Below are 24,744 nucleotides of genomic sequence, written 5' to 3' on the forward strand. Positions count from 1 at the left end.
AACACGCTACAGGGCACGGGCGAGGCCGTGCTTGGGCTCGTTGGAGAGCCCTTGCTCCCGCGCATCTAGTGGTGGTGGTGGCCGGGCCTGGGGTGGCCGGAAACGTCGCCGGCGACGACCTTGGCGGTCGCCAGGGTTCGGCCGAGGTCGAACACGGCGCTAGGGGGCACGGCGAGGTGCGTGGAGTGGGGTTTTGGGCTCCTGCGGGTGCGGTGAGGACGGTGGGGTGCTCGGAGTCGAGCCAACGTGGCTGTGGCCACGACGGCGACGTGCGGTGGCGGCGGTGGGTGCGGCCGAGCTTGGTGCTGTTGCGGTGGTGCTCGAGAGCGAGAACGGAAAGGGGGAGGAGGAAGAGGAGCTCACAGCGGGGTCGGAGTTGGTCTCAGCGAGCTCGGGGAGGCGGAGACGGCGGCAAATCGACGGCGGCGGTCCTCGGTGGCCGAGGAGGGGAACGGCGGAGCTAGCGGCATCCAGGGGCTTCCAGCGCCTTTCGTCTGGGTGAGGATGAAGAGGGAGGCGAGGCGGAGCTTCCTGAGGCGTCGGCGAGGCGGGGCGGTGGCTGTGGCCGCGGTGAACAGCGTCGGTGGCGACGGCTGCGCTCGGCCATGAGAGGGAGAGAGAGCAGAGGAGGGAGAGAGCTCGGGAGAAAGTGAGGGGCGGTCGGGGAGGCTGCGTGGCGTGCGCGGAGGCATCCAGGGCGACGGGGACGCAGGCAGGCAGGGAGCTCGCGTGGCGCGCGGAGCGCACGCGCGCGTCGGGCACGCGCCCTGTCCGACTGGCGAGAGGACAACGACGACTGGCACAGGCCAATGGGCTGGGCCGTGCTGGGCCAGGCCAGGTGAGCGCCGGGTAAAACTCCTTTCCACTGTTTTTTCCACTTCTGTTGACTCTCTCCTGGTGCGTGTTGAGGGCAGTGACCCCAATGCTGATCAGTCCAACTTCAAGAAGCTAATGGCCAAGATGGTAAACGTGTTTAAAAAGGGCAAGGCTCGTCGTGAGATTTCCACAGCAGTCGAAGAGATCCACAAGCAATTGCAAGATGTGGCCGAACGACATGAAAGGTATAGGCATAGGCTTGCTAATCTACCTGCAGCAAAAGTGACCACCACTGATCCTTTCTGGGAGGTTTTCTATGGAGAGAAGAAGAATATCATTGGCCTAGAGAAAGCAAGGGACGATATTATCAAGAAGATCAGTGACGGTGACCCTGTGTCCAAGGCGCATCTCAAGATACTCTCAGTTGTGGGATTTGGAGGACTGGGCAAGACCACACTTGCCAGAGAAGTATATGATTCCCTTCCAACAAAATTTGGTTACAAAGCTTTTGTGTCCGTGTCTCGGAATCCAGACATGAAGAAAGTATTAAGCAATCTTCTCTTCAAACTTGACAAGGAAAAACACGCTAGTATGAATGCAGCAAACTTGGATGTAGAGCAGCTCATCATCCTAGCCCGTGAACTGCTTAGCAAGAAAAGGTACGCCTCACCGATCCAACCAACCATGTCATTTATATTGCTGCAGATGCCATCCACGCTAATGGCACGTATACATCTCCAGTATATAATACATTAAGACTTCTTATGGCCTAGTTGTACATCTAAGAAGCATCCATAGCGTCAATCCTGCCGGAAACGACGATTATAATTTTGGTCAAAAGAAAAGGATAACTAGCTAGTGGGTGATGCATATATGTATCTTTCTATTTAATATTAAATTTCTGTACATGTTTTACCTCATTATTAGATAAGGGAAAACGACAACACCTTGGAAATCATCTCACCTTATTTTCCATGCTTCTCTGATTGTGCATTCACATGTTCCCAGGCCTACTTCTATTTTTCTTAATATACCTAACTTGGCCTCTTGCACCTGCAGCCGCAAAGTAGGGCCCATTGTCATGCTCGACTTGATCCTTGATTGCTCTAAATAACTGACATGTTCTCTTTTTTGAAGTGCACAGCATATAGTCTCCTTACTTTCAGAATTGTAATAATTATATATTTTACCTTTCCTTTCCCTAAACCATACAACATATGGTCGCTTGTCTCATTTCCTTTTCTCCGAGAACAGTTATATCTTATATAGATATAAAATATATTTTTTTTATTTTCATTTGATAAGGAAAAAGACTTCATCTCTTAAAATCATCTCACCTTATTTTTCATGCATTTCCAATTGTGTATATATATATATATATATATATATATATATATATATATATATATATATATATATATATATATATATATATATCTGTGTGTGTTCCCACGCATACTTCTATTTTTCTCACTGTACCTACCTTGACCTCTTGCCACCAGTGGGACTCTGTGTCATGCTCAATTTCATCTTTTTTTCTAGAATACACTTAAGCATGTGTATCATATATTCATAGGAGAAGTGGGCAAAGAAGACCCATCCACAGTCCACGGTTTACCAGAGGAGACGCAACTACTCCTGGTATGCCCACCTAAACAACCTCTGCAAGAGGGCTGACATAGCACCCTTAAACAGCCCAGCTGATTGCCACACACACCCCTCATCATAAACTCTTCTCAGCAACGGCGGCGCCAGGCAAAAAAACTCTGTGGGGTCAAAGCTTTACAATACTCACGAAGACCTCCTTTCCGTTCCTCTTGCCACAGTGTTTGCTACACTAGACACATAGGCCGGCTGCTTTGGCGGCAGTAGGACGGGCGATGGGCCAGCGAAGCAGACTCGGCAGGCAGTGCGAGCTCTGGATCCTCTCCTCCAAGCTCGTTGTAGCCTCCATGTCCACGGCTCCGACAACGCAATCAACAGCCGCCTAACTCGGCTCCTCGAAGTACTGTCTCCTAATCTTCTTAGCTTGAGGTAGATTAAATATTTGGGGAATAAAAAGGGGGACTGAGCCTTGCACGGGAAGAGAGATTGAAGATTCGATGGTTTGGAGAGAGAGAGAGAGAGAGAGAGCACGTGAGCTGGAATGGTTTTCCTGCTAGATGGCCCAAAATATTCACCGTATGTGTGAATGAGAGTGGGATCAGCTGCTGTGACCTATGGGTTCAGAGGAGTACTCATAGCTGGGTTTCAATCAGCAGACAAAAACCTAATTGACCCCACAGCTCTAACGTGACCTAACTCAATAAGAAAAAAATGTCGGTTTAGTTAGGTATATATTTTGACTTTACGATGTCTAAGTGTTTGTTTCTGAATAATTATCCTTTTTAAGTCTATATTATAACATCAGTAGGACATGTCATTCGTCTTTTATCATATTACTCGACATATTTGTTTTCATGGGCATAATTAAACTCTATCGATTTCAAAGATAAACATTCTGTAATCACATACCCGGAAGTTGTGCGTATAAGTATATTTGCTAGTTTTTGTTCAAGCTGGTTTGTTTCTTTGTCAACTTTTAATATATTATTGGCTTTTATTGGCCTACATATTTGTGATGAGAGTGCTGGAAACGAGATTCTTTTTCTTTTCTTTTGGGCGTGCTTGTGCCGCTTCCGCCCCAGCACCTATCGTTGAATGTTTCGGATGGTTGCTTTGGAATACAAAGCGGGGGGAAACCATTTTTCTCAAAAACGAGAGTTTGGCAATGCTTCATGATATATTGATCGGTGCATAGCGCACGTATATATGGAGTACAAGGCAGGCCACAACCTCAACTATACAATGACAAGGAGGTGGGCCGGGCTATACAATATACATGCACAAACCATATAATCAACACCCCCCCCCCCCCCGCGCAGCCGAAGCATCGCCAGGGACGCAAAGACTGGACCTGAACTCCTCGAAGACAGAAGTATGCAGTCCTTTCGTCATGACATCGGATAACTGTTGCGCCGTCGGGACGTGGAGGACCCGGATGCGCCCAAGAGCCACATGCTCACGAACGAAGTGTATGTCGAGCTCAATATGCTTCGTTCGACGATGGTGGAACGGGTTGGCGGAGAGGTAGACGGCGGAGACGTTGTCACAGTAGACGAGCGTGGCATTGTGAACATCACAAAGCAACTCCTGGAGCAGCTGACGGAGCCAAGAGCATTCAGCAACGGCGTTAGCCACTGCTCGATACTCAGCCTCGGCACTCGAGCGGGAGACGGTGGGATGTCGCTTGGAGGACCAAGAGATCAGGGACGGCCCAAGGTAGACACAGTACCCCGAGGTGGAGCGCCGTGCGTCCGGGCAGCCGGCCCAGTCCGCATCAGAGTAGGCGACGAGGTCGGTGGAGTCAGAGGCCGTTAGTGTAAGTCCCAGGAACTAGGTTCCGCGTACGTATCGGAGGATACGCTTCACCAGAGTCCAGTGAAAGTTGCACGGAGCATGCATGTGAAGACAGACCTGCAGAACAGCATACTGCAAGTAGGGCGCGTCAGGGTCAGGTACTGCAAGGTGCCTAGAATGGAGCGGTAGAAGGCCGCATAAGATGTGGGTGAACCCTCCAAAGCGGAAACCTTGGCCTTGGTGTCGACGGGCGTGGGAGAGGGTTTGCAGTTAAGCATGCCAGCTCGACCGAGAAGCTCATGGGCGTAGCGCTGCTGATGCAGGAAGAACCCATCTGGCCGTCGAACCACCTCAATGCCAAGGAAGTAATGCAGGGGACCCAAGTCCTTCAGGGCAAACTCATCGCGAAGACGAGCATTGAGCCGCTGGAGGAGCGCGATAGTGGATGCCGTGAGAATGATGTCATCGACGTACAGCAGCAAGTAGGCCGTGTCAACTTCGTGATGATACATGAAGAGGGACGCATCGGAGCGAGTCGATGTAAATCCGAGCGTCTGCAGGAAGGCGGCAATGCGCTGGTACCAGGGCCGAGGTGCCTACTTCAACCCGTAAAGAGAACGGGAGAGCAAGCACTCATGATCTGGATGCGTGGCGTCGACGAATCCGGTGGGCTATTCACAGAACACCTGCTCAGCGATGTGGCTGTGCAAGAAGGTGTTGGAGACGTCCAACTGATGCACATGCCAAGCTCGGGACACGGCTAGCTGGAGCACGGCGCGGATTGTGCCCGGTTTAACAACCAGGGCAAATGTGTCGGTGAAGTCCACGCTCGCGCGCTGCCGAAAGCCCCGAACCACCCAGCGAGCTTTATAGCGCTCGAGAGTGCCATCCGGACGAGTCTTGTGCCGAAAGACCCACTTGCCCATGATGATGTTGGCACGGGGCGGCCGAGGGACGAGCTGCCAGGTACGATTCCGCTGGAGCGCGTCGAACTCTACCTGCATCGCAGCGAGGTAATGAGGATCCCGAAGGGCGGCTCGAGCTAATGATGGGAGAGGGGACGGCTCAGAGACGGAAGTAGCGAGAAGGTACTCATCGCTGGTGTACCGCGTGCTCGGGCGGAAGGTGCTAGCCCGAGAGCAAGTCATCGGGTGGGGCAGCGGGTCCGGGGGTAGAGACGGGCGACGACGAAGAAGAGCCCGCCTCCTCCGAGGCCGCGGGAGAGGCGGCGGGTGAGGTAGCCGGCGAGGCCACCGTGAGGCCGACGGCGTGGTCGGGGCCGGGGACGCCAAGGGCGTCGCGGGCGCCGAGGGAGGTGCAGCCCCTAGGGCAGTCAACCGGGGAGAGACTCGACCAATGGTGCGGGGGGCACCCTCAAAGCCGGGAGGCGGCCCAAGAGAAGCACATGAGCGGCCGTCCCCGAGAGCGGGCAAAGCCGTAACATCCAAAGGTACCCGCTGAAACGGAAAAACCATCTCATCAAAGTAAACATGTCATGAAGTGATCACCTGATGTGAGATAGGATCATAGCAGCGGTAGCCTTTGGTGTTGGGGGGATAGCCGAGAAAGATGCAGGCCACGGACTGAGGTGCGAGCTTATGAGGAGTAGTGGAAGCGATGCTAGGGTAGCACAGGCAACCAAAAATGCGGAGCTCAACATAGGAGGGTGGCGTGCCAAACAGGAGGTGATGAGGTGCAAAATTCCCGCGAGTGCGACAAGGACGGATGTTGATGAGGAGTGATCCGGTGGCGAGCGAGTCGGGCCAAAAGCATGGTGGCACGTTGGCGTGAAAGAGGAGGGTGCGGACGCAGTCATTAAGAGTGCGAAGCATGGTGGCACCGTTTTGTTGCGAAGTGTACGGGCAAGTGAGACGAAAGATCGTGCCGTGTGTGGCGAGAAGGTTGCGGATCGCAAGGTTATCAAACTCCTTCCCGTTGTCTGTTTGCAACGCATGAATGGGACGTCCAAACTGCGTGGAGACATAGGAGTAGAAAGCGGTGAGAGTAGCAACAGAGTCCGACTTTCGCCGCAACGGGAAAGTCCACACATAGTGCGAAAAATCATCAAGTATGACAAGATAATAAAAATAGCCCGTGTTACTTGCAATAGGAGAGGTCCAAACATCACTATGAATTAACCCAAACGGGTATGATGCGGCATGCGAGGAAGTGCTAAAAGGAAGACGAACATGTTTGCCGAGATGACAAGCATGACAAGTGTGATCGTCGATCTTATTACACGTGAATGAAAAACTCCAAAGAATATGACGAAGGGTGGTGGTGTTGGGATGACCGAGACGAGCATGCCAAAGGTCCACTCCGGCGGAAAGCGCCATGGGTGCAGCGACGGAGGAGGTGGATGGGTGGACCGGGTAAAGCTCGTCGGGGCTGTCACATCGGTGGAGCACCTTCCGGGTACGGGCATCCTTAACAGAAAAGCCAAACATGTCAAATTCAATGGTAACAGGATTTTCACGTGTAAGAGAACGAACGGAAACAAGATTTTTAATGATGTCAGGAGAGACAAGTATGTTAGAAAGATATAATGGCATTGAGTTAGAAGGAAAAGCAGCATGGCCGACATGAGTAATAGGCATGGAAGAGCCGTCACCCATAGTAATGTGAGCAGCGGTGTGAACGGGGTGAGCGGCAAGAAGGTTACTGGGGTTGGCGGCCATGTGAGCCGTGGCTCCGGTGTCCATATACCAGTCGCCACCGCCAGTGTACTGCTGCGGCGTGGGGGCGGTGTGGAGGGCCGCTAGGAGCGCGAAGTCCCAAGGTGCCGGCGGGAGAGCCGGGGCTGATGGCGCCGGCTGAGGCGGTGGCGCCACGAACCCACCAGCCGAAGGCAGCCCATAGGCCGCAGAGGGGCCGTAGAGCGGCACGGGCGGGTACGTCTAAGGGCCGCGTGAAGCGCCTGATGAGAGGCCGGGCGGGCGCCAAAGAGGCCCGGAGCGGGGGCACGCGGTACAGGCATGGAGTACGCATGCACAACCCCGGTCCAGGGGTTTTGATCGGCCTTCCAGGGCGCTGGTGGGAGCTGCTACTGCTATTGGCGCGGCGCCCCGCCGGGCGCAGCCGGCTGCTGCTGCTGCTGTTTGCGGCCGCCTCGGCCACGGCACCCCCCGCGACGCTGTTGCTGCTGCTCGGTAGGGGGCTGCGGCTGCGGGTATGGGAACCCGGGCGGCGGCGGCGCCTGGAAGGGGCCCGGGGCGGGCCTCAGCGGGGCGGTGGGCGGCGCACCGGCGCGGGTACCGGCGGTAAGGGCAGTGTGGGTGGCCCGGGTGCGTGACATCCGCATCCTCCTTTCCTCCAACTTCAAGTATGCAACGATCTTGGCGAACGTCGGGTTGGTGATGAGGGGGATGTTGGAGGCAGCGTTCCTGAAATCGTCGTTCAGGCCGGTGATGAGGGTGCTGAGGAGGAGCGCGTCGGAGACCGTCACACCAAGGTTACGGAGCTCGTCAACAAGCTTCTTGAGACGCATGCAGTAATCGTCAACAGACGAGTCGAGCTGCTGGCACCCAAAAAACTCGCCGTGCAAGAAAATCTTGCGTTGGAGCGCGTTGTCGGTGAAGAGGCCATTGAGCTTGGTCCAAACGGCGTGAGCATCATCGTCGGCGAAGACCACCATGTGGAAGAGGTCCTTCGAGATGGTGGTGTAGAACCAACGAATGAGAGTGGCGTCGATGAACATCCACTCCTCATCGTCCTCCATGAAGCAGGAATCCATGGAGCCATCGATGTGATCCCGGATGTTGTACTCCCGGAACACAAGGAAGAAGTACGTCTTCCATGCATAGTAGGTTGAGGTGAGATGGTCGAGGATGACGGGAACCCGAGCGAGGATGTTGAGATCGCGGATGACGACGGGGTCGGGACCCTCAAACGGGTTGGTGCGGCGGCTGCGGGTGGTGCCGGAGGAGCCGGTGGAGGCCATGAGGAGATGGGGGTGGCGGCGTCACGCGGGGAGGCGGCGCAGCGGAGGGGTGGCGGCGCGGCCGTAGGGCGGCGTGGCGGGGTGGGGGCGGAAGCATGGGCGGCGGCACACACGGGGGTGGCGGTCGCGGCGGCGTGGGAACGCGGCGGTGATGGCGGCGGGTGGTGGTGGCGGCGGTGGTGTTTGGCAGCGGCGTCGGCGGCGATGGGATCGCGGCGGCGGCGGCACAAAGGTTAGGGTCAGGATCTTAGGTATGATACCATGTTGGAAACGAGAGTTTGGCAATGCTTCACGATATATTGATCGGTGCATAGTGCATGTATATATGGAGTACAAGGTGGGCCACAACCTCAACTATACAATGACTAGGAGGTGGGCCGGGCTATACAATATACATGCACAAACCATATATTCAACAGAGAGTAAATGTGTCTCCCTCATGCACAATGTCCAATTCTATTATAATCGAGGTGCATGCAGCGTTCGATGTGGTGGTGTGCACACTGTTCTGTGAGGCCGTGATGCCTCCATTTACATTTGTGGACCTGGTGCGTGGGTTGAACCAGTATTCCCAAACACTGAGCCATCGAGCATGTTAAGGAAAACCAACCCCACCCCCCCCCCCCCCGTCTCTCTCTCTCATCCCCCGTGTCGCCTCCCCGAGCGCTCCTTTCCCTCTTCCCGCCGTCGCCAGCTTGTGCCGCCGGGCCTTGCCCGTGTGGTGCTGGCGGCGGCGTGATTGTCCTTTCTAGCACACGGGCCTCCCTGCTCGGGCGGTGGCGGCGGTGCCTTTCGACCGACGGCGGTGTGGCCCGGCGGCAGCAGTCTCGTGTGCCACGGTGGTTCTCAGTGCGGCGGCACGGCTGTTGGTCGTGGGGTGGCGTGGTGGCGCTAGTGGCTGCCAGCGCCCACCCGGCCCAGATCCGGGCACGTTCGAGCCCTATCTGGGTTCGGATGGCCCGATGGCTGGGCGCTAGGTGGCATCGCTCCCTGGTGGTGGGGCGAGGTGGCGGCGGTCTGCGGGTGGTGGTCACTTCGTCGGCCGGCGAGTTGCAGCGAGGTGATCTGGACTGTCTGGGCCAAGGTGGGCCTGGCCGAGCCGTCAGGGCCTGGCCAGTCCTCGTCGTCGCGTCAGGTCAGCTCTGCTCAGGCAGTGGAGGTTGTCCCCTCCCTCCAATTGATTAGTGGTCTCTCCCATGGCCGTTGTCTCATTTCCCTCTCCAGGCCTCGTGTTGGCAGCTCCAGAGAGACGGTGAGGATGGTCAGGTAACCGTGGTGACACAGGCTGGTGGGCGGCTGAGTGGGTGGTGCACTACGAAGTGCCTGGGGTGGTGGTTGTGGATCGGGAGAAATCCCTAGCGGCTTGCCCGGCACCGACGCGATGACACCCGCGGGCGCCGCCGAACCTTCCTGAAGGGCGTCGGGTATATCCCTTCCCCACTGCCCTTCGCGTAACGCGGAAACCCTATCATTTGTTCGGGCAACAACGGCGGCGTCGTCGCATTCCTTCTTGAAGGTGTTGTAGGGTGTGCGACGCTTCGGTATGTTGGGGACGCGATGGTACTTCTCCGGTGGGTGCAGCGGTTGCCAGTATTCTTCTCTTCATCGATCTGCCGGTGTCGGCTTGTTTCTCTTTTCTTTCTTTTGTTTTTTCTTTTGGATTTGGTTGTGTTGTGACCCCAGCGAGCTGCGTGTATCAGATGGTTGCTTTATATAATATAAAGCGGGGGAAACCCTTTATCATCAAACACTGAACCATCAAAATTTCAAACATTAAAATCCAAGAATCAAACAAACCCACTGCTGAAGTGATAACAATATAGTACCTCATATGGATTACTGAGGTGGTTGACATGCTTTCATGTTTTTGATAAAGAAAATTGTTTTTTTTTGCTAACATGCACCTCTTGTGTTTCCATATGCATAGGTACTTTATAATTATCGATGATTTATGGGATAAAGAAGCATGGCAAACAATCAGACTTGCACTCGTGGAAAATGGGTGTGGAAGTATAATAATCACTACCACCCGCCATCTTGATGTCTCTAAAATATGCTGCTCTTATAATGATGATATGATTCATAAGATGGAACCTCTCTCTGACAATCACTCCCAAATACTTTTCTATAGAAGAATATTTGGAAGTGAGGTTTGTCCTCCTAGATTCCAGCAAGTATCCAAAGAGATCTTAAAGAAATGTGCTGGGGTACCATTAGCCATCATCAGTTTGGCTAGTTATTTGGCTAATAATGAGAGGACCAACCAAATTGATCAATGGTATGTTTTGCTCAACTCTATTGGCCATGGACTTAAAAAAGGTGATGATGATGTGAAGGAAATGAAGAGGATATTATCATTGAGCTTTTATGACCTCCCTTCTTATTTGAAGACTTGCTTTTTATATCTAAGTATCTTTCCAGAAGATCATCAAATTAGCAGAGATCGGTTGATAAGAAGATGGATTGGTGAAGGATTTATCCAAGTAGAAGATGAAACTGCTAGCCTTCTTGAGCTTGGAGATAGCTACTTCAACCAGCTAGTAAACAGAAACATGATCATTCCGATAAACATGCATGTTGATGGTAGGGTTGAAGCTTGTTGTGTACATGACATAATGCTGGATCTCATATGTGAATTATCAAGCGAAGTAAACTTTGTTACTGTATTGGATGTTATCAAGGGAGACACAGCTTTGAAAGAGAACTTCCGCAGATTGTCCATCCAGAAGAGCATGACAGATCTCACCACCACTCAGATGGATACCACAAGCATGTCACAAGTAAGGTCTTTCACGGCTTTTAGTCCTGCTGTTAGTAAGATCCCCCCTCTCTCTATATTTCAAGTTTTACGTGTATTGGATCTGGAAGGTTGTGATCTTCGGAAAAGTCCTGGCATTGGCCTTAGGCATGTTGAGAAGTTGTTACATTTGAGATATCTGGGGTTAAGGGGCACAAAGGTTGGCAAGCTCCCTATGGAAATAGGAAAGCTACAGTTTTTGCAGACACTAGACTTGCAATTGACCAATTCAAAAGAATTATCGTCCAGCGTCGTTCAGCTGAGGCAGTTGGTGTGCCTAATCCTTGATTCAGGTATGTCACTACCAAAAGGGTTATGCAACCTGACATGCCTTGAACAGCTGATGGGGCACGATATGGGCTTTCATTCTGAAGAAACCGCAAAAGAGCTGGGCCATATGAGCAGGCTAAGAGAGCTCTCCTTTAGATTGGATGTTGGGGGAAATGATAAAGTTAGTAAAGCTTTGATTGGGTCCATAGCCAAGCTACACAAACTCGAGCGCCTGGAAATCTTCGCTAATGGTAATTGGCGTGACCTAGTGCACGGTTTGGTGCCGCCTCCAAACCTACGCAGGCTTAGTTCATACAATCAATTGCGGCTCATTCCTGCATGGATTTGTTCTTCGTCGCTACCTCTACTCTCCTACCTTGATCTAACTGCTATTGAAGTGCGCTCCGGAGATATCCAGAACCTTGGGATGCTGCCGGCTCTCCGTTATGTCGCCCTTGACACAGGCAATATCAAAGTAGTGGTGGAGAAGCTAGAGCTTAGCGCCGGTGCCTTCCCGGAGGCGAGAGTATGCCTTTTCCATAGAATTATACTGGTGAACCCTACGTTCCAAAAAGGAGCTATGCCAATGGTTCAACGCCTTCGCTTCGGTCTCCGAGTGAATGACATCCTCAGTCCTGAGTTTGATTTGAGCATAAGAAACCTTCCTTCGCTCAAGCAACTCAGAATTGACCTTTCCAATAATGAAGTCAGCCCTGAGGATTATTCTGAAGCCATAGACGCGCTGAGGTGTGTGGCAGAGAGCCATCCCCAAAGCCCCACCCTTCGTGCCGATGAATACTGACATGATGGAGAGGTACTCCAGTCGTTTCTGCATTTAATTCAGTTCCCTGTTTCTTTTGGTTTCTCTAACAATTGTGTCACGACCTCGTGTCTGCCAGAAGCCATCAAGATTCAGAAGAGAACAGATGAAAGGCAGCGACAACGTGAGGCCCAAGTGGACTCCGAAGCCCAGCGGCGCAACAAGGCCAAGCCCAGTCCAGAGCCACTGGACGAGAGTATTTGGTCAGGGTCTGCGAGTGGATGAGGCATCGCTGATGAAAGACGTGAGACAGTGTCTCTCTTATCCTCCTTTCCCTTCCTCTCCAAGCTGCTGCGTCAGCCTTCTATTCCCCAATTCCGGCGAGACGCCGCGAATCTTGTAACTGGAGTTGAGTAATTCAGGCGAGGTTCGTGACATCTGGTATCAGAGCCCCTTCGATCTGCTCGATTCTCTTGAATCGCCGGGTAAATCCCTGAGCAAGGCCGAGGCGGGGATTTCTTTTTCCTCTGCTTCATCAGTCCGAGCAAGGGGTCGGTGATTTCGGAGCGCGTGATCTAGGTGTGTGGTGAGTCATGGAGGCGTTGACGGCGGAGCTTGCGCAGATGCGCAAGGAAAGCGAGGCCACGGCGGCAGCGATCCAACTGTTGCTGACCACAGCGAAGAATCTGGGCACGTGGATGCCGACAGTCGATAAGTCCATGGAGGCGATGCGCAAATCACTGGAAGAGGTGGGAGGGCGCGTCACGGCGTTGGAGACAGGGGTACCGATGATCACACCGTATCTCGCTCCAGAGCAGGCGAGGGGAGCGGAGGCCGATGAGCAATTGGGGGACGCATCTCGGGCGGCCATGGCACCAGCGCCGGGTCTGAACAAGAGTAAGAAGCAGTTCCCTCAAACTCCGGTTCGTTTCGAATTAGGAGACTATACAGGCATGGAGGACAGCGAAGGATCGAGCATCAGAGGCCGATTTGGGTCATCACGGCTGCCAAAAACTGATTTCCCTCGATTTGATGGGGAGAACCCGAGATGGTGGAAGGGGGTGTGCGAGAAATACTTCTCCATGTACCAGGTTCCTCGAAATACTTGGGCAGCATTCGCCACAATGCATTTCACGGGGAATGCTGCGTTGTGGCTACAGACCTATGAGGCAGATCATGAGGTGGAGAGCTGGGAAGAGCTGGTGGTGGCCATACATTCCAAGTTTGGCAAGGATAAACATCTGAAGTATCTCGAAGCACTGGAGAGATGCAAACAAGTTGATACAGTGGAGAACTACCATCACAAATTTGAGGAGCTCAGACACAAAGTCTTAGTGCATAACAGGCACTATGATGAGGCGTTCTTTGTCACCAAGTTTGTGGGAGGGCTGCACCTGAACATCCAGAAGGCCATCAGGTTGCACAACCCAAAAACAGTGGACACCGCTCTCTCCTTGGCACTCACACAGGAAGAACTGCTGGAAGAAGCGAGACAATACTCAAGTGCTAAATTCAAGCACAACTACAAAACAAACTTCAGTCATCCCTCCCCTGCAAAAGGAATTTTGTCTGCACCCAATGCTGAAGAGAGGAAACATATTCCTGACAAACCGCCTTGGGAAGACAGGTTTTCTTCCTTGAGAGCCCAGAGAAGGGCTAGAGGCGAATGCTTCAAGTGTGGAGACAAATTTCAACCAGGCCACAAGTGCGCCAAGTCTGTACCACTACACAGAGTGGAAGAACTGATAGACATTTTGATGCTACAGTCCAATTCCGACAATGAAAATGATCAGCAGGAGTCTAGCAGTGGGGGAGAGGAAGATGTAATGTTGATATCTCAATGCGCCACTGGTGGGGGTGTCGGTAAGAAAACAATCAGGCTACAAGGGTGGATGCATGGCAAGCAAGTGCTGATCCTAGTCGACTCTGGCAGCTCCGGGAGTTTCATCAGCGATAACACTGTAAAAGATCTAGGCCTGGAGAAAAAGGAGGTGAGCCCAATCACTGTAACGGTGGCAGATGGGGGCAAAACAGTGTGCAACGAAATGGTGGAAAATTCAGTATGGAAATGCCAAGGACAGGTGTTCCAAACACAATTGAGGGTGTTTGGGCTGTCTGGGTATGACATTATATTGGGAATGGACTGGCTCTCTGAATTCAGTCCAATGTGGATTGACTGGAAGAAAAAGGTCATAAGGTTCAGATATGGGACCAAGAGAATTACACTTAAGGGAGTCAAGGATAACACAACCAAGTGTGCCCCAATTTCAGCAGTGGAACTGCAGAAGCAAATTCAAAAAAGAGCGGTGGTTCAAGTTGTGCAGTTGTGCTCATTAGAGGATGCTGGAAAAGAGGTGCTATTGCCACCTGAAGTAGAACAAGTATTGTCAGAGCATACCAAAGTGTTTCAGGAGCCACAAGGCTTACCTCCGCACAGGGTCTTCGACCACAAGATTGTGCTTGTTCCGGGGGCACAACCCGTGAATGTGAAACCCTACAGGTACAGTCCCCAGCAGAAGGACGAGATTGAAAGGCAGATCACTGAGATGCTCAAACAAGGAATCATCAAGCCCAGCCATAGTCCATTTGCTTCTCCGGTGTTGCTGGTCAAGAAAAAGGACGGCAGTTGGAGACTATGTGTGGACTACAGGCATCTGAATGCCATTACTGTCAAAGACTGATATCCAATGCCGGTGGTGGAGGAGCTATTGGATGAACTGTCTGGGGCCAAGTACTTCACAAAACTAGACCTCCGAGCTGGGTATCACCAAATAAGAATGGCAGAAGAAGATGAGCCAACCATGGTCACTTCGAATTCAGGGTCATCCCTTTTGGACTCTCTTGTGCTCCAGCTAGATTCCAATTTACGGTCAACACTATATTCAGCCCAGGAAATAGAAAATTCATTTTGGTATTTGTCGATGACATTTTGATTTTCAGCTGTTCACTGGAAGAGCATGTACAGCATCTCAAGTATGTCTTTCAGACTCTAGAACAAAACAACTTGTATGTGAAAAGAAGCAAGTGCTCCTTTGCCCAGCCGGCTCTTGAATACTTGGGACATATAATCAGTGCACAAGGTGTTTCCACGGATCCTGCCAAAGTGTCTGCAGTAGCCAAGTGGCCACAACCTACTTCTGTCAAGCAGCTCAGAGGATTCCTTGGTCTGGCCGGATATTACAGGAAGTTCATAAGAAATTTCGGAGTCATTAGCAAACCGCTGACCAACTTGCTCAGAAAAAATGTGTTGTACATATGGACCTCCCTAGAAGAGCAAGCTTTTCAAACACTCAAGCATGCCCTAGTACAGGCGCCGGTGCTCGCACTGCCAGATTTTACGAAAGAGTTTGTGCTGGAAACAGATGCCTGCGCAACAGGGGTGGGAGCAGTATTAATGCAACAAGGGCATCCCTTGGCATTCTTCAGTAAGGCACTGGGCCCTAGGAATCAGGCACTTTCCACGTATGACAAGGAGTGCCTAGCTATCATCCTGGCTATTGACAAATGGAAATCCTATCTGCAACACAACCCTTTTGTTATTCACACGGATCAGAAAAGCTTGGTCCAATTGGGAGACCACAAATTCAACACCCACATCCAACAAAAAGCATTTTTCAAACTCATGGGGCTGCAGTACAAAATCTTCTACAAGCCTGGCATCACCAACAAAGCTGCAGATGCACTATCAAGAAGAGAGCATGACCAGGAGGTTTATGCCATATCTGCTGTTCAACCAAAATGGCTCGACACCGTGATAGAAGGCTATCGGCTAGACCCAAAAGCACAACAATTGCTTACAGAACTGAGTTTGAGCAACACAAATGACAAGGGGTTTTCCCTGGTGAATGGCATCATTAAATACAAAAACAGGGTTTGGCTGGGCACTCACAAAGCAGCTCATGCAGCAGTGCTGTTGGCCCTGCACAGCAGTGCAATGGGGGGGCACTCTGGTTTTCTGGCAACATATCACAGAATCAGAAAACTCTTTGCTTGGCCACACATGAAGGAGGACATCCAGAAATTTGTGCAAACCTGTGAGGTATGTCAGCAGGCCAAGACCGAGCACAACAAATCTCCGGGGCTGCTCCAACCCCACAACATTCCACCTGAAGCATGGCACACAGTCAGCCTAGACTTCATCGAGGGACTGCCAAAGTCGGGCAAGTTTGACGCCATCATGGTGGTGGTGGACAAGTTCTCGAAAGTGGGACACTTCATTCCGTTGAAGCATCCCTTTACTGCTGCCACGGTGGCCCAGATATACATGGATCAGATTTATAGGCTGCACGGTATGCCAGAGGTGCTTATCTCTGACAGGGATAAAATCTTCATCAGCAGTTTTTGGCAACAAATGTTCAATTTGGCGGATACCACCCTCAACATGAGCTCATCGTATCACCCGCAGACGGATGGTCAAACGGAGAGGCTGAACCAATGTTTGGAGACATACTTGCGCTGCATGGTACACTCCAAGCCAAGTCAGTGGGCGAAGTGGCTGCCTCAAGCGGAACATTGGTACAACACAACTTTCCATTCCTCTCTTGGAAGATCACCATTTGAAGTTCTGTATGGGCGCTCCCCCAGAAATTTTGGAGTACCCACAACACCAGAAGGCACAAACCCAGATCTGGCTAGCTGGTTGGAGGAGCGCGCGGAAATGCTGCCTCTGTTCAAACAACATCTAGAGAGGGCCCAACAACGCATGACTTACCAAGCCAACAAGAAATGCCTGGAACGCAGCTTTCAAGTGGGAGATCGCGTTTACTTGAAACTACAACCCTATGTGCAGCAATCGTTGGAACCCCGCAGCTCCCAGAAGCTATCCTTCAGGTATTTTGGGCCGTACACCATTTTGCAGAGAATTGGACCGGTCGCGTACAAGCTGGACCTGCCTCCCACATCACGCATTCACCCAGTGGTTCACGTCTCGCTGCTGAAGAAGGCGCTTCGAGCAGGGGATATAGATGCAGCACCACTGCCGGTGGCAATGATTTCAGAACAACAGCTGTGCCAACCAGTTCGGATTTCGGGCGAAAGGTTTGTAAAGCAAGGGAACAAGCTCAAGGCTCAAGTTCAGGTACAGTGGGAAGGTTTGCAAGAAGATCACACCACCTGGGAGGAGGTGTTCTCCATCGTCGCTGCTTATCCTACGGCACCAGCTTGGGGACAAGCTGTCTCTCCAGGAGGGGGTATTGTCACGACCTCGTGTCTGCCAGAAGCCATCAAGATTCAGAAGAGAACAGATGAAAGGCAGCGACAACGTGAGGCCCAAGTGGACTCCGAAGCCCAGCGGCGCAACAAGGCCAAGCCCAGTCCAGAGCCACTGGACGAGAGTATTTGGTCAGGGTCTGCGAGTGGATGAGGCATCGCTGATGAAAGACGTGAGACAGTGTCTCTCTTATCCTCCTTTCCCTTCCTCTCCAAGCTGCTGCGTCAGCCTTCTATTCCCCAATTCCGGCGAGACGCCGCGAATCTTGTAACTGGAGTTGAGTAATTCAGGCGAGGTTCGTGACATCTGGTATCAGAGCCCCTTCGATCTGCTCGATTCTCTTGAATCGCCGGGTAAATCCCTGAGCAAGGCCGAGGCGGGGATTTCTTTTTCCTCTGCTTCATCAGTCCGAGCAAGGGGTCGGTGATTTCGGAGCGCGTGATCTAGGTGTGTGGTGAGTCATGGAGGCGTTGACGGCGGAGCTTGCGCAGATGCGCAAGGAAAGCGAGGCCACGGCGGCAGCGATCCAACTGTTGCTGACCACAGCGAAGAATCTGGGCACGTGGATGCCGACAGTCGATAAGTCCATGGAGGCGATGCGCAAATCACTGGAAGAGGTGGGAGGGCGCGTCACGGCGTTGGAGACAGGGGTACCGATGATCACACCGTATCTCGCTCCAGAGCAGGCGAGGGGAGCGGAGGCCGATGAGCAATTGGGGGACGCATCTCGGGCGGCCATGGCACCAGCGCCGGGTCTGAACAAGAGTAAGAAGCAGTTCCCTCAAACTCCGGTTCGTTTCGAATTAGGAGACTATACAGGCATGGAGGACAGCGAAGGATCGAGCATCAGAGGCCGATTTGGGTCATCACGGCTGCCAAAAACTGATTTCCCTCGATTTGATGGGGAGAACCCGAGATGGTGGAAGGGGGTGTGCGAGAAATACTTCTCCATGTACCAGGTTCCTCGAAATACTTGGGCAGCATTCGCCACAATGCATTTCACGGGGAATGCTGCGTTGTGGCTACAGACCTATGAGGCAGATCATGAGGTGGAGAGCTGGGAAGAGCTGGTGGTGGCCATACATTCCAAGTTTGGCAAGGATAAACATCTGAAGTATCTCGAAGCACTGGAGAGATGCAAACAAGTTGATACAGTGGAGAACTACCATCACAAATTTGAGGAGCTCAGACACAAAGTCTTAGTGCATAACAGGCACTATGATGAGGCGTTCTTTGTCACCAAGTTTGTGGGAGGGCTGCACCTGAACATCCAGAAGGCCATCAGGTTGCACAACCCAAAAACAGTGGACACCGCTCTCTCCTTGGCACTCACACAGGAAGAACTGCTGGAAGAAGCGAGACAATACTCAAGTGCTAAATTCAAGCACAACTACAAAACAAACTTCAGTCATCCCTCCCCTGCAAAAGGAATTTTGTCTGCACCCAATGCTGAAGAGAGGAAACATATTCCTGACAAACCGCCTTGGGAAGACAGGTTTTCTTCCTTGAGAGCCCAGAGAAGGGCTAGAGGCGAATGCTTCAAGTGTGGAGACAAATTTCAACCAGGCCACAAGTGCGCCAAGTCTGTACCACTACACAGAGTGGAAGAACTGATAGACATTTTGATGCTACAGTCCAATTCCGACAATGAAAATGATCAGCAGGAGTCTAGCAGTGGGGGAGAGGAAGATGTAATGTTGATATCTCAATGCGCCACTGGTGGGGGTGTCGGTAAGAAAACAATCAGGCTACAAGGGTGGATGCATGGCAAGCAAGTGCTGATCCTAGTCGACTCTGGCAGCTCCGGGAGTTTCATCAGCGATAACACTGTAAAAGATCTAGGCCTGGAGAAAAAGGAGGTGAGCCCAATCACTGTAACGGTGGCAGATGGGGGCAAAACAGTGTGCAACGAAATGGTGGAAAATTCAGTATGGAAATGCCAAGGACAGGTGTTCCAAACACAATTGAGGGTGTTTGGGCTGTCTGGGTATGACATTATATTGGGAATGGACTGGCTCTCTGAATTCAGTCCAATGTGGATTGACTGGAAGAAAAAGGTCATAAGGTTCAGATATGGGACCAAGAGAATTACACTTAAGGGAGTCAAGGATAACACAACCAAGTGTGCCCCAATTTCAGCAGTGGAACTGCAGAAGCAAATTCAAAAAAGAGCGGTGGTTCAAGTTGTGCAGTTGTGCTCATTAGAGGATGCTGGAAAAGAGGTGCTATTGCCACCTGAAGTAGAACAAGTATTGTCAGAGCATACCAAAGTGTTTCAGGAGCCACAAGGCTTACCTCCGCACAGGGTCTTCGACCACAAGATTGTGCTTGTTCCGGGGGCACAACCCGTGAATGTGAAACCCTACAGGTACAGTCCCCAGCAGAAGGACGAGATTGAAAGGCAGATCACTGAGATGCTCAAACAAGGAATCATCAAGCCCAGCCATAGTCCATTTGCTTCTCCGGTGTTGCTGGTCAAGAAAAAGGACGGCAGTTGGAGACTATGTGTGGACTACAGGCATCTGAATGCCATTACTGTCAAAGACTGATATCCAATGCCGGTGGTGGAGGAGCTATTGGATGAACTGTCTGGGGCCAAGTACTTCACAAAACTAGACCTCCGAGCTGGGTATCACCAAATAAGAATGGCAGAAGAAGATGAGCCAACCATGGTCACTTCGAATTCAGGGTCATCCCTTTTGGACTCTCTTGTGCTCCAGCTAGATTCCAATTTACGGTCAACACTATATTCAGCCCAGGAAATAGAAAATTCATTTTGGTATTTGTCGATGACATTTTGATTTTCAGCTGTTCACTGGAAGAGCATGTACAGCATCTCAAGTATGTCTTTCAGACTCTAGAACAAAACAACTTGTATGTGAAAAGAAGCAAGTGCTCCTTTGCCCAGCCGGCTCTTGAATACTTGGGACATATAATCAGTGCACAAGGTGTTTCCACGGATCCTGCCAAAGTGTCTGCAGTAGCCAAGTGGCCACAACCTACTTCTGTCAAGCAGCTCAGAGGATTCCTTGGTCTGGCCGGATATTACAGGAAGTTCATAAGAAATTTCGGAGTCATTAGCAAACCGCTGACCAACTTGCTCAGAAAAAATGTGTTGTACATATGGACCTCCCTAGAAGAGCAAGCTTTTCAAACACTCAAGCATGCCCTAGTACAGGCGCCGGTGCTCGCACTGCCAGATTTTACGAAAGAGTTTGTGCTGGAAACAGATGCCTGCGCAACAGGGGTGGGAGCAGTATTAATGCAACAAGGGCATCCCTTGGCATTCTTCAGTAAGGCACTGGGCCCTAGGAATCAGGCACTTTCCACGTATGACAAGGAGTGCCTAGCTATCATCCTGGCTATTGACAAATGGAAATCCTATCTGCAACACAACCCTTTTGTTATTCACACGGATCAGAAAAGCTTGGTCCAATTGGGAGACCACAAATTCAACACCCACATCCAACAAAAAGCATTTTTCAAACTCATGGGGCTGCAGTACAAAATCTTCTACAAGCCTGGCATCACCAACAAAGCTGCAGATGCACTATCAAGAAGAGAGCATGACCAGGAGGTTTATGCCATATCTGCTGTTCAACCAAAATGGCTCGACACCGTGATAGAAGGCTATCGGCTAGACCCAAAAGCACAACAATTGCTTACAGAACTGAGTTTGAGCAACACAAATGACAAGGGGTTTTCCCTGGTGAATGGCATCATTAAATACAAAAACAGGGTTTGGCTGGGCACTCACAAAGCAGCTCATGCAGCAGTGCTGTTGGCCCTGCACAGCAGTGCAATGGGGGGGCACTCTGGTTTTCTGGCAACATATCACAGAATCAGAAAACTCTTTGCTTGGCCACACATGAAGGAGGACATCCAGAAATTTGTGCAAACCTGTGAGGTATGTCAGCAGGCCAAGACCGAGCACAACAAATCTCCGGGGCTGCTCCAACCCCACAACATTCCACCTGAAGCATGGCACACAGTCAGCCTAGACTTCATCGAGGGACTGCCAAAGTCGGGCAAGTTTGACGCCATCATGGTGGTGGTGGACAAGTTCTCGAAAGTGGGACACTTCATTCCGTTGAAGCATCCCTTTACTGCTGCCACGGTGGCCCAGATATACATGGATCAGATTTATAGGCTGCACGGTATGCCAGAGGTGCTTATCTCTGACAGGGATAAAATCTTCATCAGCAGTTTTTGGCAACAAATGTTCAATTTGGCGGATACCACCCTCAACATGAGCTCATCGTATCACCCGCAGACGGATGGTCAAACGGAGAGGCTGAACCAATGTTTGGAGACATACTTGCGCTGCATGGTACACTCCAAGCCAAGTCAGTGGGCGAAGTGGCTGCCTCAAGCGGAACATTGGTACAACACAACTTTCCATTCCTCTCTTGGAAGATCACCATTTGAAGTTCTGTATGGGCGCTCCCCCAGAAATTTTGGAGTACCCACAACACCAGAAGGCACAAACCCAGATCTGGCTAGCTGGTTGGAGGAGCGCGCGGAAATGCTGCCTCTGTTCAAACAACATCTAGAGAGGGCCCAACAACGCATGACTTACCAAGCCAACAAGAAATGCCTGGAACGCAGCTTTCAAGTGGGAGATCGCGTTTACTTGAAACTACAACCCTATGTGCAGCAATCGTTGGAACCCCGCAGCTCCCAGAAGCTATCCTTCAGGTATTTTGGGCCGTACACCATTTTGCAGAGAATTGGACCGGTCGCGTACAAGCTGGACCTGCCTCCCACATCACGCATTCACCCAGTGGTTCACGTCTCGCTGCTGAAGAAGGCGCTTCGAGCAGGGGATATAGATGCAGCACCACTGCCGGTGGCAATGATTTCAGAACAACAGCTGTGCCAACCAGTTCGGATTTCGGGCGAAAGGTTTGTAAAGCAAGGGAACAAGCTCAAGGCTCAAGTTCAGGTACAGTGGGAAGGTTTGCAAGAAGATCACACCACCTGGGAGGAGGTGTTCTCCATCGTCGCTGCTTATCCTACGGCACCAGCTTGGGGACAAGCTGTCTCTCCAGGAGGGGGTATTGTCACGACCTCGTGTCTGCCAGAAGCCATCAAGATTCAGAAGAGAACAGATGAAAGGCAGCGACAACGTGAGGCCCAAGTGGACTCCGAAGCCCAGCGGCGCAACAAGGCCAAGCCCAGTCCAGAGCCACTGGACGAGAGTATTTAGTCAGGGTCCGCGAGTGGATGAGGCATCGCTGATGAAAAACGTGAGACAGTGTCTCTCTTATCCTCCTTTCCCTTCCTCTCCAAGCTGCTGCGTCAGCCTTCTATTCCCCAATTCCGGCGAGACGCCGCGAATCTTGTAACTGGAGTTGAGTAATTCAGGCGAGGTTCGTGACAATTGTTTCTTCGAATTTCAGGCCGAGTTGAGTCAAGCCGAGCGATGAACAAAATCTTGCGTCCTGAAGGTACTAATTCCGTCCAGTCATTTTCTACATCACGCATGTGTTAGTTAGTAACTAGTACTCGTATTATTCTTTCTGCATCTTCTTCAGCTCTCCACTGTCTGTTTACTTCAGCATTTTCTTTGTGCAACCTGCACTGTATGTGATTCTTTGTCTCTGCCTTTGGTTTCAGCTAGCAGGAGGTGATTTCGTTGGCGGCATCAACTCTCTATCGTGCAATTCTCCACCCTCCCGGTCACTATGTTCATTTCATGTTCCTTATGTGTAAGCGAGATGAACTTCTGTGTGCTTTTGCCTGTACTGTTACTTTATTTGGTGAACCAGCTGGTTTATTCACCAGTGTGTAATAAGGCTAGTTTGGTGGTGGCGCACCGGAGGGGTCGCCGCCTTAGATCCCCTGCCTGGGAGTTCCTATGTGACGCATTCTGCGTCACTTCGTCGGTGCGCCGATTGGGCCGGCCCATTGCAGTGCGCTGCAAATACCAGGTGATAAATTGCAAAAAATAGCACCGGAGGGGTCGCCGCCTTAGATCCCCTGCCTGGGAGTTCCTATGTGACGCATTTGCGTCAAAATGCTGCACTTTCGCACAGGCACTTCGTCGGTGCGCCGATTGGGCCGGCCCATTGCAGTGCGCTGCAAATACCAGGTGATAAATTGCAAAAAATAGCACCGGAGGGGTCGCCGCCTTAGATCCCCTGCCTGGGAGTTCCTATGTGACGCATTTGCGTCAAAATGCTGCACTTTCGCACAGGCACTTCGTTGGTGCGCCGATTGGGCCGGCCCATTGCAGTGCGCTGCAAATACCAGGTGATAAATTGCAAAAAATAGTAGGGCGCGATGGTTGGGAATCAAACTCAGCACTGGCGACTCGCACGCACAACCTACTAGCCACTAGGATGGACGAGCTCAGTTGACCAAACTGCAGCGGGTACCTACAAGAACTAAAGAAAGTATAAGACTGTTTGAAAAACATACTTTACGATTTCCCAAATAGCAAAAGCAAAACGTGAATATTTTATCAAACGCGAACACTATTAGTTTTATTTTAGAAATTTTGAGAAAACTCAAACATTTTTTCAACACAGAAACGAATTTTGGAGACGCGAACATATTTTTTTGGAACGGAAACATTTTTTAAACAACCCAAAAAAACTGAACAGAACAATTTTTCAAATTTCAAAACAAAATTTGGAAACACAAACAACTTTTGAATTTCCCAAATATTCTTGGAATTTGTGACATTTCTTTAAAGCACAAACATTTTCTAAATCTTAAGAACAAATTTTGAAACAGAGAACAAATTTGGAAGCAAGAACAATTTTTTAAAGCACGAACAAATTTTGAATGTTCAGAACAAATTTTGAAATGGAGAACAAATTTGGAAGCTCAAACAATTTTTGAAAGCACGAACAATTTTTTAATCTTGAGAACAAATTTTGAAATGGAGAACATATTTGGAAGCACGAACAATTTTTGAATGTTGAGAACAAATTTTGAAATGGAGAACAATTTTTTAAGCGCGAACAATTTTTGAATGTTGAGAACAAATTTTGAAATGGAGAACAAATTTAGAAGCACGGACAATTTTTTAAAGCACGAACAATTTTTGAATGTTGAAAACAAATTTTGAAATGGAGAACAAATTTGGAAGCGCGAATTTGAAATGGGAAGATTTTTTGAAACTCCCAAACATAATTTGAAATGTGAACAAAAAGAAAAAAAAGAGAAGAAAAAGGAATTGAAAAATGAAATAAAGAAACAGAAAAACGAAGAAAGAAAAAGAAGAAAACAGGAAAAACAACAAAGAAAAAGCAAACTGAAAAATCCAGTGAAAACCCGGTTCAAGAACCTTCCCGTTTCTGAGCCTGTGGCCTGCTGGCTGCTGTGCTGGCCTTCTATGGCCCATCTAAGAGAAAGACTAAATTGGCCTATGGCTATTCCATGGAGCTTTTTTTTTTTTGGAAATTTTAGAGTTTCAAAAAGTTCCTAAAATAAATATACATGAACATACAGATGTATACTACATTCCTGTATAATTTCATGATGGAATATGCTTTCGTGTGAGCTGTACAAATTTTTTTTTGAACTTTTATAGTGCATAGCAT

The 24,744-nt window shown here is 50.6% G+C and overlaps 2 protein-coding genes across 4 annotated transcripts; both read left to right on the top strand.

Moving 5' to 3' along the window:
* Positions 1-809: 809 nt before the first annotated feature.
* On the top strand, positions 810-12,030 carry LOC123039748 (disease resistance protein RGA5-like). The gene is made up of 3 exons (XM_044462777.1): positions 810-838; positions 915-1,475; positions 10,083-12,030. The coding sequence occupies exons 1-3, from the start codon at positions 810-812 to the stop codon at positions 12,022-12,024; spliced, it is 2,532 nt and encodes an 843-aa protein (XP_044318712.1). The 3' UTR covers positions 12,025-12,030.
* Positions 12,031-12,104: 74 nt separating this feature from the next.
* Positions 12,105-22,988, top strand: LOC123047589 (uncharacterized). Of its 3 annotated transcripts, none has more exons than XM_044471179.1 (3): positions 12,105-17,486; positions 22,564-22,641; positions 22,811-22,988. In XM_044471179.1, exon 1 carries the CDS (start codon positions 12,576-12,578, stop codon positions 14,661-14,663), a length of 2,088 nt encoding a protein of 695 aa, XP_044327114.1. In that variant the 5' UTR covers positions 12,105-12,575; the 3' UTR covers positions 14,664-17,486; positions 22,564-22,641; positions 22,811-22,988. The 3 variants fall into 3 exon arrangements, with proteins under 3 accessions (XP_044327114.1, XP_044327115.1, XP_044327116.1); XM_044471180.1 differs by having other exon boundaries at positions 12,105-17,363; positions 22,594-22,641; XM_044471181.1 differs by having other exon boundaries at positions 13,202-22,440; positions 22,594-22,641.
* The last annotated feature ends 1,756 nt before the right edge of the window (positions 22,989-24,744 follow it).

Source organism: Triticum aestivum, chromosome 2B, assembly GCF_018294505.1.
Source record: "Triticum aestivum cultivar Chinese Spring chromosome 2B, IWGSC CS RefSeq v2.1, whole genome shotgun sequence".
Classification (NCBI taxonomy): Eukaryota; Viridiplantae; Streptophyta; class Magnoliopsida; order Poales; family Poaceae; genus Triticum; species Triticum aestivum.